Source organism: Chelonoidis abingdonii, chromosome 23 (genome assembly GCF_003597395.2).
Source record: "Chelonoidis abingdonii isolate Lonesome George chromosome 23, CheloAbing_2.0, whole genome shotgun sequence".
NCBI classification, from domain to species: Eukaryota; Metazoa; Chordata; order Testudines; family Testudinidae; genus Chelonoidis; species Chelonoidis abingdonii.
Window position 1 is genome coordinate 5,021,244 of NC_133791.1, and position 13,056 is coordinate 5,034,299.

Genomic DNA, 13,056 nt, shown 5'->3' on the forward strand with positions numbered 1-13,056 from the left:
AAAAATATCAATCACAGTAACCTATACTTTTTTATACAAAGTTTCATGATTTATAAGTTGAGATCAACACACTTGGGAATGTTCCCAAATCAAAAGTCATGCTGGTTATTACAGTAACACACCTTCTTCAGGCTAAAAGACTATTGGTTTTTAAAAGGAAAGAAGAAGACACACTGATTAAGCCAAAAAAGGGAAAGAGGGCAGAGCTGAGGGCCTTAAGTTAGGCTTCTAAATCCATATCCAAGTGCCCAAATAGAAGAGACCTAATTTAATAAAGGTGTTGTGCATGCTCCAATTCCATGGGTGTCATGAGAGTTGCAGGTGCTCAGCACCCGTAAGCCAAGTCAGTTCAATTTGGGAGTCTGACTGTGTGTTTAGAAGCCTACCTTTAAGCATGCAGCTCTGGAAATGTAGACCTTCATTATTCTTAAAATTTATTGTACTAATGTGCATCAGGGGAAGAGAGAGAAACATGAAAAGTCAACTCTGATATGGGTTGAGAAAGACAAAGGATTTTCACCTTCTTGATGTCCAACTTTTGGCTGAGTTTCCCAGATGGTGGCAGAGTGGCGACTGTAAAATTGTTTGGATCTTCACAGTCACGGATTTTGGATTCCTTTATCAGCGAGTCAAGTTTCTTCTTTGCTATATTCTCTACTCGCTTCCGATTGGTAGAAGCCTATCAATGAAATACGGTCATTAAACGAGGGCACAACAAGAGGCAACACAAATTAAAACAGTACATTAAGGGGGAAAAATAAGAAGAAAATGAGGCAAAAGAAATGGACTGAGGCTTTGCTCTAATGGACTATTATTAACTACTGCTCCCCACGCTAATAGCCCAGCCGCCTCTTAGTTTGTACACTGTGAAATACAGTAACATTGTCAGTTATCTGCAATTATAAGAGTGCCCAGTGTTGGGCTTCACAGCAGATACGTGCGAAACCCTAACCTGAAGCCACAATGGAATGAAAGTTAAACATTTTGCAAATTAAATAAATAAATAAAAATGTAACAACTTCTGGTTGAATGGAATCAAAATCGCTTGTCAGCAAGGCTGCTCATGTGGCATGGACTCTGTTACCAAACCATTGATATGCTATCTGGAAATAGCTGGTATTGAGGTGATTCCTTGGAGACCTGACTAGTGCAGGCTCCATTCTGTAGTATTCATTTCCAAAAAGTCTGATCTATTTCATGACAGTGACTGCACTTTGCAATTCTCAAGGCAGTTCAAGTTTTGCAAACCCACAAAGGCTGAATAAAACATGGCATTTCTATTGCACATCAAGTCTGAGGGAATATAAAGAGCTCAAAACCATCAACTATTTGCTGTAGAAGAGCTTGTGTCTGCAGCCACAGTGCCTGCAGGATTCAACTGGAATGGGAGCAGCTGGAGAATCAGACCTTCCACAGTTAAAAGGCAGCATTTATTGCATGTTCCTGCTCCCTTCTTCCATTCAGGCTGCTGAACGACCGAGGTGAGGAGTAGTGTGGGGGAACAGAGATGGAAACACGGTTCCCTTTTCTAGCAATGCAGTTCACATGGAGCAACTCCCAACTTCAGATCTTTGGAAGGTTTTAAACTCCGCCCCACACACAGTTTGTGTTTGTTCAATGGGCCTTAGAATGTCCTGATTAATTCCATCAGGAGACAAGTTGTCATTTCTCATGTTTTCCAAAGCCTCACTCTAACGTGAGCCGGGTCCAGCAAATCTGGAATCCCAGATGTTGGCACAAGTCAGACTAAAACAAATTGTTAGTTAATGAAGACAAAGATGTAAGCAAGGCAGGGGCTTTATGGAAAGTAATGTGCCCAGCTCTAAGATGTAGCAGGGAAAGCAGCGGAGCCTCTTTATAAGGAAGAATGTCTCTCTTACTAGCTTCCAGCTCTCTCTGCCTGTTTGAAGAAGGAAAACTTCCTTCTTTTAGACAAAAGCTCAAGCGAGAGCTGTGTCAAAGAGGGCTTGAGAAAAGCTACCAATGGGAGAGTAACAAAAGTTTGCTTTTGACCAAGCATCCAGAAACGTGAGTGTTTACTTGAACTGTCTAATAAAGGAGGCTGGAAAGCCTGCGAGAACAGGTTCTTGAAACACTTCCTGGTTCCAGCAGGGATGTGGAACTGGCTCCCTTGTTGCTTTCTGATACGGGACGAGTCCAGGGAACGAAGACAAAGGCAGGTGGGAAAACACGAGGGAGAAGAACAACAAGCTGCATGAACCTGGCCAGTGGCAGTAAAAAGGCTCAGTTCAGTTTGGGTTGAAGTCTGCAGACGTGGGTATCTCTAGCTGCTCCGTATACACAACCATAAAGGCCGGGGGATCAGATTGTATAGTTCATGTGACTGTGGGACTTGTAGTACAATTTGGTTTGCTTTTCACCTCAATACCCTCCAACAATTTTTTCTTCCCTGCTCCACATGTTCATTCCTTGGTAACAGGACGGATTCCAGTGTAAAGGCTGGCAGGCTAACCTCTACCACCACCGCAGGTGTACAGTACCTTCCACTTTGAATGGATGTAATGCCAGGCAGAGGGAGAGACAAAAACCATGGAGCAAAGTGTCAAAACATCGCAGATCTCAAGATTAAGGGGAAAAAATTAAGCGTGCTACAGTAGAAATATAACTAAACAAAACCAATTCTCCTCCTTAAGATGGATTTCAAGGTCCTCCCCCTCTTCCATGCTAGCACGGCTCTAAGGAGAGGTTTCTCTTCTAGTCCTAAAACAAAACAATTGCACCCACAATAGGAGAGAAGGAAATAGTCTAAAGGACAAAAATAAAGGGCCGCAAATGTGACACATGTCCAAGGCAATTTTGTTTAATGTTATTAAAGATTTCTGCTGTCCCTTTTATATTAAGTTTCCATAAGCTGCAATGCCATATTCACTGCATGCCAGAAGATTAAGTGTCAGAAGAATTTTACTTCTAAAAAGGGACGAATGAATAAGGTATTTTCAGGCTGAAGTAAGCAGAAATGAATAGCTTATTTTCCTTTTAACACTTTTTTACAGTTAAAGCCAACTAAGCACAGCTTCGGCATGTCAAAAAGTGCTCAATAAAAGGACCACTGAAGCTGGGGAATTTATTCTCCAGAGAAGGCCCAGTTTGAGATGGGATGGGAAGCACTGAAAGGGGGCTCAATTTTTTTGGATGAATACGCCACTATACAACCCACCAAGGTACCAAACAACCTGCGCGCGCGCACACACACACACACAAACACACACAGGAAAGTTAGAAAAAAGCAACTGGACTGCTGTTACCCACTGTCATTTGCCATTTATTAAGCAGCTGCAGTTCTTTTTTGCAGTCTATTCTCTGACACATGGAGTGTCAAGTTTAAGAGTTACAATGAAATTATATTAAATATATATACACACACACACACACACACCCCTGTAGGTATGACTCTTTCCCATCCCCTCCACAGGGTATCTTTGTTACATTTAATATATACACCCCAACATTGATTGATTTTTCAGAGGTTCCCACACTTGCACTTCTCAAAAGACTTCAATGGAAGATTAAAGCTGTGCAGCATTTCTGAAAATGAGATCATAGACATGCATTGTAGGTCTCTCTCTCACACATGCACATGCAGACCCCACCCTCGTGGGCCTGATTTGCAGAACAACTGAGCGTCCCCAACTCCAGAGGAAGGTGACTGGAGCTGTAAGTGCTCAGTACCTCTGCAGGGAAGAAGGAAAAATAAACCAGGTCTGTACCTACCTGGAACATTTGATACTAGAGCTGGTCAGAACATTTCTGACAAAATAAAATTTCTCCAAAATGTGCAATTTTGTCAAAGCCAAACCATTTTGTTTGGATGCAGACTGTGTCACAGTGTTTTTGATAAAAGAGTGAGACTCTCTTAACTCTATAGCATGGGCAAGCCAGGTTCAAGTCCCTGCTCTGCCTCAGTCAGAGACATTTGGGATGAACAACTCGGTTTTGAGTCAGACATAGCAGGGACGTGAACCGGAGTCTCCCACATGCCATGCCAGGTCAGTGGCCTCACAATGAGGCCACTCACTCACTCACTGAGGTACCTCTGCCTGAACTGAAAACCTCAGGTTCTGATACTAAGAAAGACATTCAGATAATTCCATTTTTGTGAAAAGTGTTTGAAAGTTTAGTTTTCCTCCCAAATTCCAATGCAGATCGACCACATTTTGAAGCCTTGAAAAGTTGCCGTGAAACAGATTTGTTACCCTCAGGTTAGCTCTCTCTCTCTCTCTCTCACACACACACACACACACTCCTTAAAAAAAGTCTCACAAACTTTGAGAACCCTATGTGCCTGAACCTACTTTCTCATTCCAGACACTATATGAACTCAGCATTCATCCCACCGCAGTGGAACAGGGCAACATACATTTGTATTCATGTATCCGTTTCACTTACATCTCCATTCATTAGTTTGCAGTCGTCATCAATCTCATCAGCACTGTCCTCATCAGACACTTCCCCTTCCTCTGCATCATCACTGATGGTGGCTGGAAGTTTCTTGCCCTGGAAAACAAAAGGATTAGACAGGCAAGCCAACATGCATCTCTTGGTACGATGAGAGAAAAATGATAATGTGCAACTGAAGACATGAGAATGGCTGGGAGTCCAGAAAGGTTTTCTGGGGTCTGTGGAGTCCATATATCATGGGTTCAATTAAGTTTAAGGTTGTCAGGTGACCTGCTCAAAAACAAGAAAGGACTCTCCTTTAGTTCATATTGTAGGGAAGAAAGCGTTCCACCTCCTTGGTCCTTTTGCTGTAATTCTTACCTTGGCCCAAGGTGGACTGAACTAATGCAAGAAACCTAGTCAGGAAGGAAATGGTTATGAGGAGAGCTGCTGCTTGGGGCCAAATTTTCAGAAGAGTTCAGTGTCCAGCCACTCCAGAGGTTCCCAAAGGGAGCTCACGCATGATGAGCAGTTCTGAAGGTCTGGCCATGGAATCTCAGACCTAAAAGGGGACAGAATCCTTCATTGGTGAGTGGACATGGCTTGGAAAAGCCTAGCTTCCTTCTCACATTACATATACACCTAGAAAAAGGATAGTGCCCATCTATTCTGCCTGCCCAAAGGAGATACTTTCCCTTCTATTGCTGCCCATCTCCCTCTCCTTCCTCTAAACCTAGCTGCTACTGCCCCTCACAGCAGCTGCTATGAGTGGGGACTCTAGACGTCATAGTAATCTTCTACTTGTGCCCCAACTCACAGAGTAAAGGGTGGCAGAGGGGAATGAGCCTGAATTACAGCTTCAGGCAGTGACCTGGACAGATGCTTGAAAGTTTGAAAGTGACTTGGAGCTTTTTCAAGAAAGGGTAGAATCATGGAACCTTTCAGAGCCTTCTGGACTAAGAGTCATCATTGCTGCTGAAGGGCAGGATTTAATGGGGGCTTAAATCTCCTCAACGGATGCCGATCACCATTTGCAGTAGCTGAAATGGCAGCAAAAGAACGAGCAGGAGCTGATGATATTATTTAAACAGCTGAGTCTCCAGCTGCCCTCTCCGTTCAGTCCACACAGGAAAGGGATTTCATTCATCCGAAAGGGCAGTCACCAATACTTGCCAGTACAAAAGCAAACTCAGCATGTGCAATTAAACCAATTAACCTGTACAGCCCCAGCAGAAACTCTTTGACCTAGTAAGAAAATATTCACACCACCAGAAGTACAGAGTGTGTCAGCCCAGTGCCCCAGCATTTCTGACTCTTCGAGAATAGCAGCAAAGGTAAAGTAATTCATATTGAAACTACGGACATTTAATAGATAAGTAATATCAGCTGCAGTGCGATTATTCCTGAAGACAGGTACTTATAGCTTTGTTGAATTGGAGCTGGGCAAGCAGCATTCACTTCCGGATCAGTCTGAGGTGAAGGCTTGGTTTGAGACCATCATGCCACTCTATGGCAGTTCATCCCCTGCACAGAACCATATGTCTCATGAGATTCCTTGCACTTCTTTAGTATGGGGTAAGTCAGAAATGCCACAAGGAAATCTTCTTAGGGCATTTCCACTTGGGTACAAAACTTGAAGCGAGAAGGATGTGAAGAATACAGGGGATAGAGAAATAAAGCCATAGAAATAGGTTGCCCCAGGGTTTTTTTCAAACCTCAAAGATTGGCATAAGTTTCGAGTGGTCAACCTTGATCTAAGCCAGGTGGCCATCCCAACTCAGAAAGTAGCTGATTGGAGCCTAGCTCATCTCAGTCCCAGGGCACTCACCACAATATCTGCACTCACCAGTGTGTCTCTCTGCTTCATTCTGTGTTATATTAGACCTGGTCTACACTTAAAAATTAGATTGATCTACCTATGTTGCTCAGGGCTATGAAAAAATATCATGGCCTGAGAACTGTAGTTAGGTTGACCTAACCCCTTGTGTAGACGTGGCTAGATTGATGAAATAATTCTTCTGCTGACCCAGCTACTGCCTCTCTGAGAGGTGGACTTCCTACATCAATGGAAAAATCCCTTTCATTGGTGTAGGATGCATCTACACTATGGTGATATAGCAGCACAATTGTGCCGCCGTAACATACCCTTAACCCATTTGTTCTGGTTTCATTCCATCTCTAAAAACATGCTTGACATTTCCAGTGGCCCTTTGGATAGATTAGCCTTGAATAAGTTAAAAGCAGCTGAAAGTTATTTCTTGTTAGCAGGTGCCTAGGAGATGACAAGATTTGAGGAACTTGTGCTAAGTATCTAATGGACTCTAATAGTCTTGAGATTCACCTATTGCATCTGTTATGGAGATGCCAGTGTCCTGTGCACCAGAAATGAAACCCAGACCTAAGCAGGTTAAAAGAAACAAAGAAAACCCCCATCTTTGAACCATGGAACCAGTTCAAGAATATGGCAGGCAACGTAGGTATAGCACAGAGAGATTTTAGTTAACTAACAAACAGCTGTAAAGTTGTTTGGATTCCCAGGATAAAAGAGGTGCTAAAAACCCTTTATTATTCTGGACTGGAGAGGAGGAGAAAGGCTGGCAGAATGGAGTGAGGAAGGCTGCATGGCTGCATTAATATTTAAACCTCCACAAACAAAAGTGATTTATTTTTTAGTGTTTGGGGCCTGCACTCAGCACCATGTAAAATGAATCTCCCTCATGAGCTACACTGGAAACCCATCATTAAATGTTGAGAGTAGGGTAAAGAAAAAACATTTCTATTTCCACCCTTACATTGCTATGTTTGATTTACCATCTTGTAAATCTAAGAACACACATGGACTTCAGGAGACTTTGTTTTTATACATTTAGTGTTTCCAGTAAAAGGTGCAGAATGGCTGCGATGGCTGGTTTGGATGCACATCTGGAATCTACTGCCAGTCATGGCTAGCATCCCACTGTGCCTCTGCCCTGTTACTTGCACAACATGTAGATAACAGGAATCCAATCGGGAATGAAGAGACAAGTTAACCAAGCACAGAGGTGAAAAAAAATACACAGTTGATCCAAGACTGGCCCTGCCCTCTCGAGGCAAATTTTACAGGCTACTTCACACATGGCATTAGCTCTTGATTGATGCTGGAAGGGTTCCACAGAAATGCTGAATTTAGCTGTAGTCAAAGAGTTATTTATCTAGACAGGTAAAACCTACTTTAAGCAGCGACTATTTATAGTGCTTCAAGGAAGAGACAGATGGAACAGCCCTGGCTTTGAAAAGAATTAGGGACCGGATACAAACACTCCTTTCAACCAGGCAATGGAGGCGGCTGTGCACATCTTCATCCGGCTGCACAGGTAAGCTCTACGTCCATGCACGAGGGGCGAAGTATGGAGGGGTGGAGAAGCAGTCCTAGTTTGGGGAGTGGTTGGCCTAGGTGCCTCAGTGGGTGAGAGATAGAGCCAGGAGCTGACCCCAGAGCTCTTCTCTGGCTCTAACATTGCTTAGACCACAAACCTTCCCTTCAATGAAGCCTTCAGTCTGAAATTGCATCCATACAACAAATTTGTGCAAGGCAACAGCTTGGGCAGTAAGTCACAAGGGGCAACTATCAGCTTTACACTGTATGATTTACCACCTTAGGTTCTGTTTCAGAAGTGGCGTCAGAGGTAGTCACAATCACGGATCCCCCCCTTTTCTGCATCCCACCCCTCCACACATAGGCGACCCTTAACAGATCAGATCACTCGGAGCCTTCTTCAGCAAGAGAAAACACACCCCTTCTCCCACACGAGTTCCTCTGAGGGGCATCCAGGTACTCCTTAAGCCACAGTGAGCAAAGGACAGAAGTTTGACCCCGGCGTTCCAATGAAGCCACAAGACCCGCCAAATTAGCACCCTTCCCTTTCATCTGGACTGTAAGAAAGCACCTACAATAGACCTAAAAGTTTAAGACATTTCCAAAATGAGCCGGAACAGCTTTGGAGGTAAGGAAAACTGTTTACATGGAAAACGCCTCACTGAAAGTTTCATGTCAGTGAATGCATTACTGAGCCAATAGATAACACAGGCTCCCTGAAACAGCTACACTGCTTTATACTTAACAGAGAACAGCTCTTATATTACGTCAGTCTGAGGGGCCATTCATGCCGGTTAAGAACATATTCCTCTCAATGAGACATTAGTATTAAAAGCACTTACGTGCTCCTCCCCCAAGGAAGCAGAAGAGATATCAGCAAGAGTATTGGTGCAAGAAAATACTCTTACAAACAATTTATTAAAATAATTTACAGCATGAGCAGGTGCAGTGAACCAGGATTCTAAATCCTATAACCCTGTCACCTCTTATTTATTTCCCCCCCACCAAAAGATACCCAGAGGCATCAGAGTCGACGTCACAAACTAACGGCCTGAAAAATGTTCGCTCGTATAAAACACAAACAAGCACATACAGGTGACATCTTCCAATTCACAGAAGAGCAACTTAATATCTAAGTGAGAAACTGTGATGTTTTGTGCAAATGTAAAATGAATACAGAAAACATCAAGCCTACAGTGAGAGCCAGCCAGACATATTTACCTTAATTTGGGTTATAAAAACAGAACCTCCTAGATGAGTTGAGTGAACGAAGCTCTGATCACCACCCTACCATAGCAAAGGCAGCAGGGGGTGCAAGAACAGGGCAACAGGCACTCAATTACCCACTGATATAAGGTGATGGGGAGGGTGCAAAGGGATGGTGTGACAAGCACATTCAAGTCCTTCTTCCTACCATCCCCATTAGCTGTGTTTCATCTGGATCATCACCTGGGTTTTTACCAGCCTTAGATGTGAGAAAAGCTGTATCATGTATTATGAATAGAGCTGGCTGAACTTTTCCAAATTGCAATTTTCTGTTGACAGTTTTTGGTTGAAATTTCAGTTTTCAAAACTGAAAAAAATAATTCAGCAAAAAGTTGACAAATTTTTCAGCAATGTCTGGCTGTAGGTGCTATGTCAGGGGAAGTTCTCTTCAGCCAGAGCTACACTAAAGAAAAAAAAAACAACAAAAAAATCAAAAAACCAAAAAAACCCCACGGAGATTGCTCTTCAGCCCCACTTGAGATGGTGTGATGGATATTTTCCCACACCCTTTGTACAGTTGGCAGGTCCTTCCCACATAGCCTGGTTGCAAAAACGTTGGTGGTTCAACCGCAGCTGAGAGCTATTTTCAAAGTGCTCTCCAAAGACAGTGCCCATAGAGCTTCCCTAGGCACCGCCATAAGAAATGTCAGCTTTGAGTCTCTCCCCAGTCATCTGACAGTAAATCATTTCCAGTTATGGACACAGCCATCATCTACGGTGAGCCTAATATCACAGTCTCTTGGGACATCTGTGCCCATTGTCAGTCCTTCCCAGTGCTAGGAACTACCCCTGCCAGGTGCTGAGCTTCTCCCACAATCCAAACCCAAGAGTGTGGCTCAGAATCCAAACCCGGACCCCAGTGTGAATAACGGCTACTCGTTCTAGAGAGAGGACCCAAAATCCGAGGTGGAATTTTGAGCGATTTGAAATCTGGATCCAAGTTCTGTGACTTGAGAGCACCTCTAATGAGCTGATTTAAGTGAAGCTGCAAGGGGCTCATAACCCAAAAAGAGCTTAAAACCACCAAAGAAGAGAACTAGAGAGCAAACACAAGCAGGTCTTTTACCTTCACTAATATCTTTCCTTTAAGACTTTCTGGGGAAGGGAGTTTGGTGGAATCCTCATTGCGCACTGAAGACAGGTCCAGTTTGTCCCCTAGGATTTCGATCAGATACTGAGCCATCTTCTTCTGCTGGAGAACGCTGCAGTGGTTCTCAATGGATAAAACAACAGGATACCTGGAAAAGAAGCAACCAGGAAACATCATCTGCACAGTCAGCTTTTTACAGAGCTGATGGAGAAAGAACCATTTAAATCCAACCAGTTCAGCAGCTCAGTCTGACTAGGGACAGTTACTGATACTCTCATGGGATTGATTCAGCCAACTAGGGTACAGGGTAGTGTCCTGTTACAGATCCAAAACTAACTGCAACCTCTCAGCATATCTTGGTTTTCATGTCTGGGGATAACGTTTGCCTATGTGCTTCTCACAAGATGGTTCTGTGGAGACTGTTCCTGGATTTGAGAGAATAAAAGCACTATAGAAAGTGTTACGTTTAATAGTCACTCATCTAGAGATTTTCATCCATAAATCTACAGGTGCTTTTACCAAGGAGAGTCAGCATCATTATCCTGTATTGGGAAACTGAGGCAGTGAGCAGTAAAGTGACTTGCCCAAGCTTTTCTAAATGCCAGACCTGCATCCTATTCACTTGACCACACTGCTAATCATCATACACTTTGGTACAAAGTCGTTTTTACTTGGTTTTTTAGGTTTGCAACAAACAATTTCATTTCATTTTTTAAAAAATCAAAATTATTTTCAGTCGGTATTCTGGCCCCCAAAGGATTGTCCTATTACAGTGGTCCCCAAACTGAGGTTCGTGAACCCCTGGAAGGTTTGCGAAATGTTACAGGGGGTTCTCAGGAAACAATTCCCTAATGGCGGACAGAGCTGTCCCTAGGGATCCTGGGCAGCACGGGTCAGCAACATGGAGCCCCTGGACTTCCAAGAGCTAAGCAGATCAAAGCAAGCATGTCTATCACACTGAGGAGATTTAAACTTCAAGATTCCTTATAAGAAATGGAAAGGGAGGTGGATAGTTTTTGCTGTTTTTAAAATTAAATGGGCAGCTAGTATTGTTTTTAAAATTATTATGAAGAACGAGTTTAAGCTTTGTTATAATGTGCGCTGTTTGCCTGGACTGCTCAAGCCCTGAATGCTTGTGGAGGAGGAACTCTGAGTTGGCTTCTTAAATACCTTCATGCTGTTTCACATCTGATACTCCTTGATGAAACATAGGAGCATTGTCTTATAACAGGCTTATTCAAAGTGATACAAGCTACAAAAGTGAGATCTTGGAAGAGTGTTGCTGTTTCCATAATGTAATAAAAATACTGTAATGATAAATAATAATTAATACTAAATAGTGTGTAATAAGCATGTTATAAAAACAAATTTTATATTTCCAAGATCCCTGCTTTTATAATTTATACTCAGGTGAAGGAGAAAATCCCTGGAAATATTCATTTTTAGGAGGGGGTTCGCGAGATAACATTTTAATGAAAGGGGTTCACAGGTTGTTAAAGTTTGGGAACCACTGTTCTATTAAAATGCTTACCACTCATCTGGTCTCTAACAGCCTCACTTTACTCATAGCATATTTCATTGTCTGACAATTGCGTAATAGCGACAGGAGTCATAAGCAGCTTGTTGACAAATACACAGGCAAATTCTAATGGTGCCTTATTCTATTCATGATCACGGCAGGGCTCCAGGCCCATTTTAAAAAAATAGATATGAATCGCTCTTCCAAAGACAAGACATTCAGAGCTGACAAACAGTGAGATGGAAAGTCCCATAAAGATGATGGCAGCTCGATAAATGGAGTATGAAATACCACCCAATTTATCCAGCACAGACATTCTCAGGTCTTATAATCAGCCACCTCACTATAAAAATGGAAAGTGGGCAAACCAGAGCCAACAGACACTATTTATATGACACCATTCATTTGGATGTTCTTGGGGATGCATGCTTCTGCTAATAGATCAGTGATCTTTGGAGCAGTTTAAGTCAGTGAGAGCATTTCTATGGACTTCAATGGGCTTTGGACCATGTCTACAGTTCTTCCATTTTTTTCCAAACTGGAAAACACAGACAGAAGGTTTAGGATTTGGAAAGATTAATTCCAGACTGCTCCCAAACAGGAACAGCATCAAAGATATGTGGACCACCTACAACAGCACATTGTTACTTGGAGAGCAGGACTCAGTTTGAAGCTAAACTCTAGATTATTGTTAAGTAAAGACCACCGAAAAGAAACACACACACAGGTGGAACTACTGCCAAAACAAGTTCATTATCAAGGTCTAACAACCTAGACAGCATCCTGTAAAGGGCACACCTTGGAAGCCCATCAATTTTCAGCGTTATTTTTCATTTTCAGCATCTATTTTTGGGTCCTTCTGGCTGAGGCTAGGAAATCACATTGCACTCCTTAGAACTGTCAAGGAGAATTCATAGAATTTTGAAACCAAGGTGATCGGCACTATATATAAACCAAAGCCAGATGAATTCCTGTTTAGCTTACAGGTGACATGATTCTGGGACAAGTGCAGAATCCAACACACAAAGGGATTTTTTTTTAAAAGTGTGATTTCTGGAAGTAACACAGATGGTGGGATACAAGTGTGTGCTCTGTCACCTAGCACCTCAAAGCCCTGCATTAGAAGGAGAAATTACATTTTGACCTGGATAAAAAACACACAGGACAAACCCCCAGAATGGTAGCTAATTTGACCTCAGAGCTTTTGCCAAAAGCTTGCATCTTAGTTTGATTTTGCACCAGTCTGTACTGTCCTAGGAGATTTGCACTGGGGAGGAGAAGACCCATAAATCCCAATGCCTTTGCTTTTCTCTGGTAAGCCATCTGTTGGTCCTTACTAACAAATAAATAAAACATAAATAATTAATGGTAACAAGGTCCCAGTTACCCCGCAAAGAGGCATCTTTCCTTAATGACACTAGGAATTAC

The 13,056-nt window shown here is 42.7% G+C and overlaps 1 protein-coding gene across 1 annotated transcript in view; it reads right to left on the reverse strand.

The window, feature by feature from the left end:
* PLCH2 (phospholipase C eta 2) overlaps positions 1-13,056 on the reverse strand; it is a 350,916-nt gene that overhangs the window by 45,678 nt on the left and 292,182 nt on the right. Inside the window, exons 10-12 of the mRNA XM_075060195.1 lie at positions 10,086-10,257; positions 4,408-4,515; positions 521-679 (exon numbers count right to left, since the gene is read on the reverse strand). Coding sequence (XP_074916296.1) covers positions 521-679; positions 4,408-4,515; positions 10,086-10,257 — 439 coding nt within the window. The remainder of the gene's footprint in view (positions 1-520; positions 680-4,407; positions 4,516-10,085; positions 10,258-13,056) is intronic.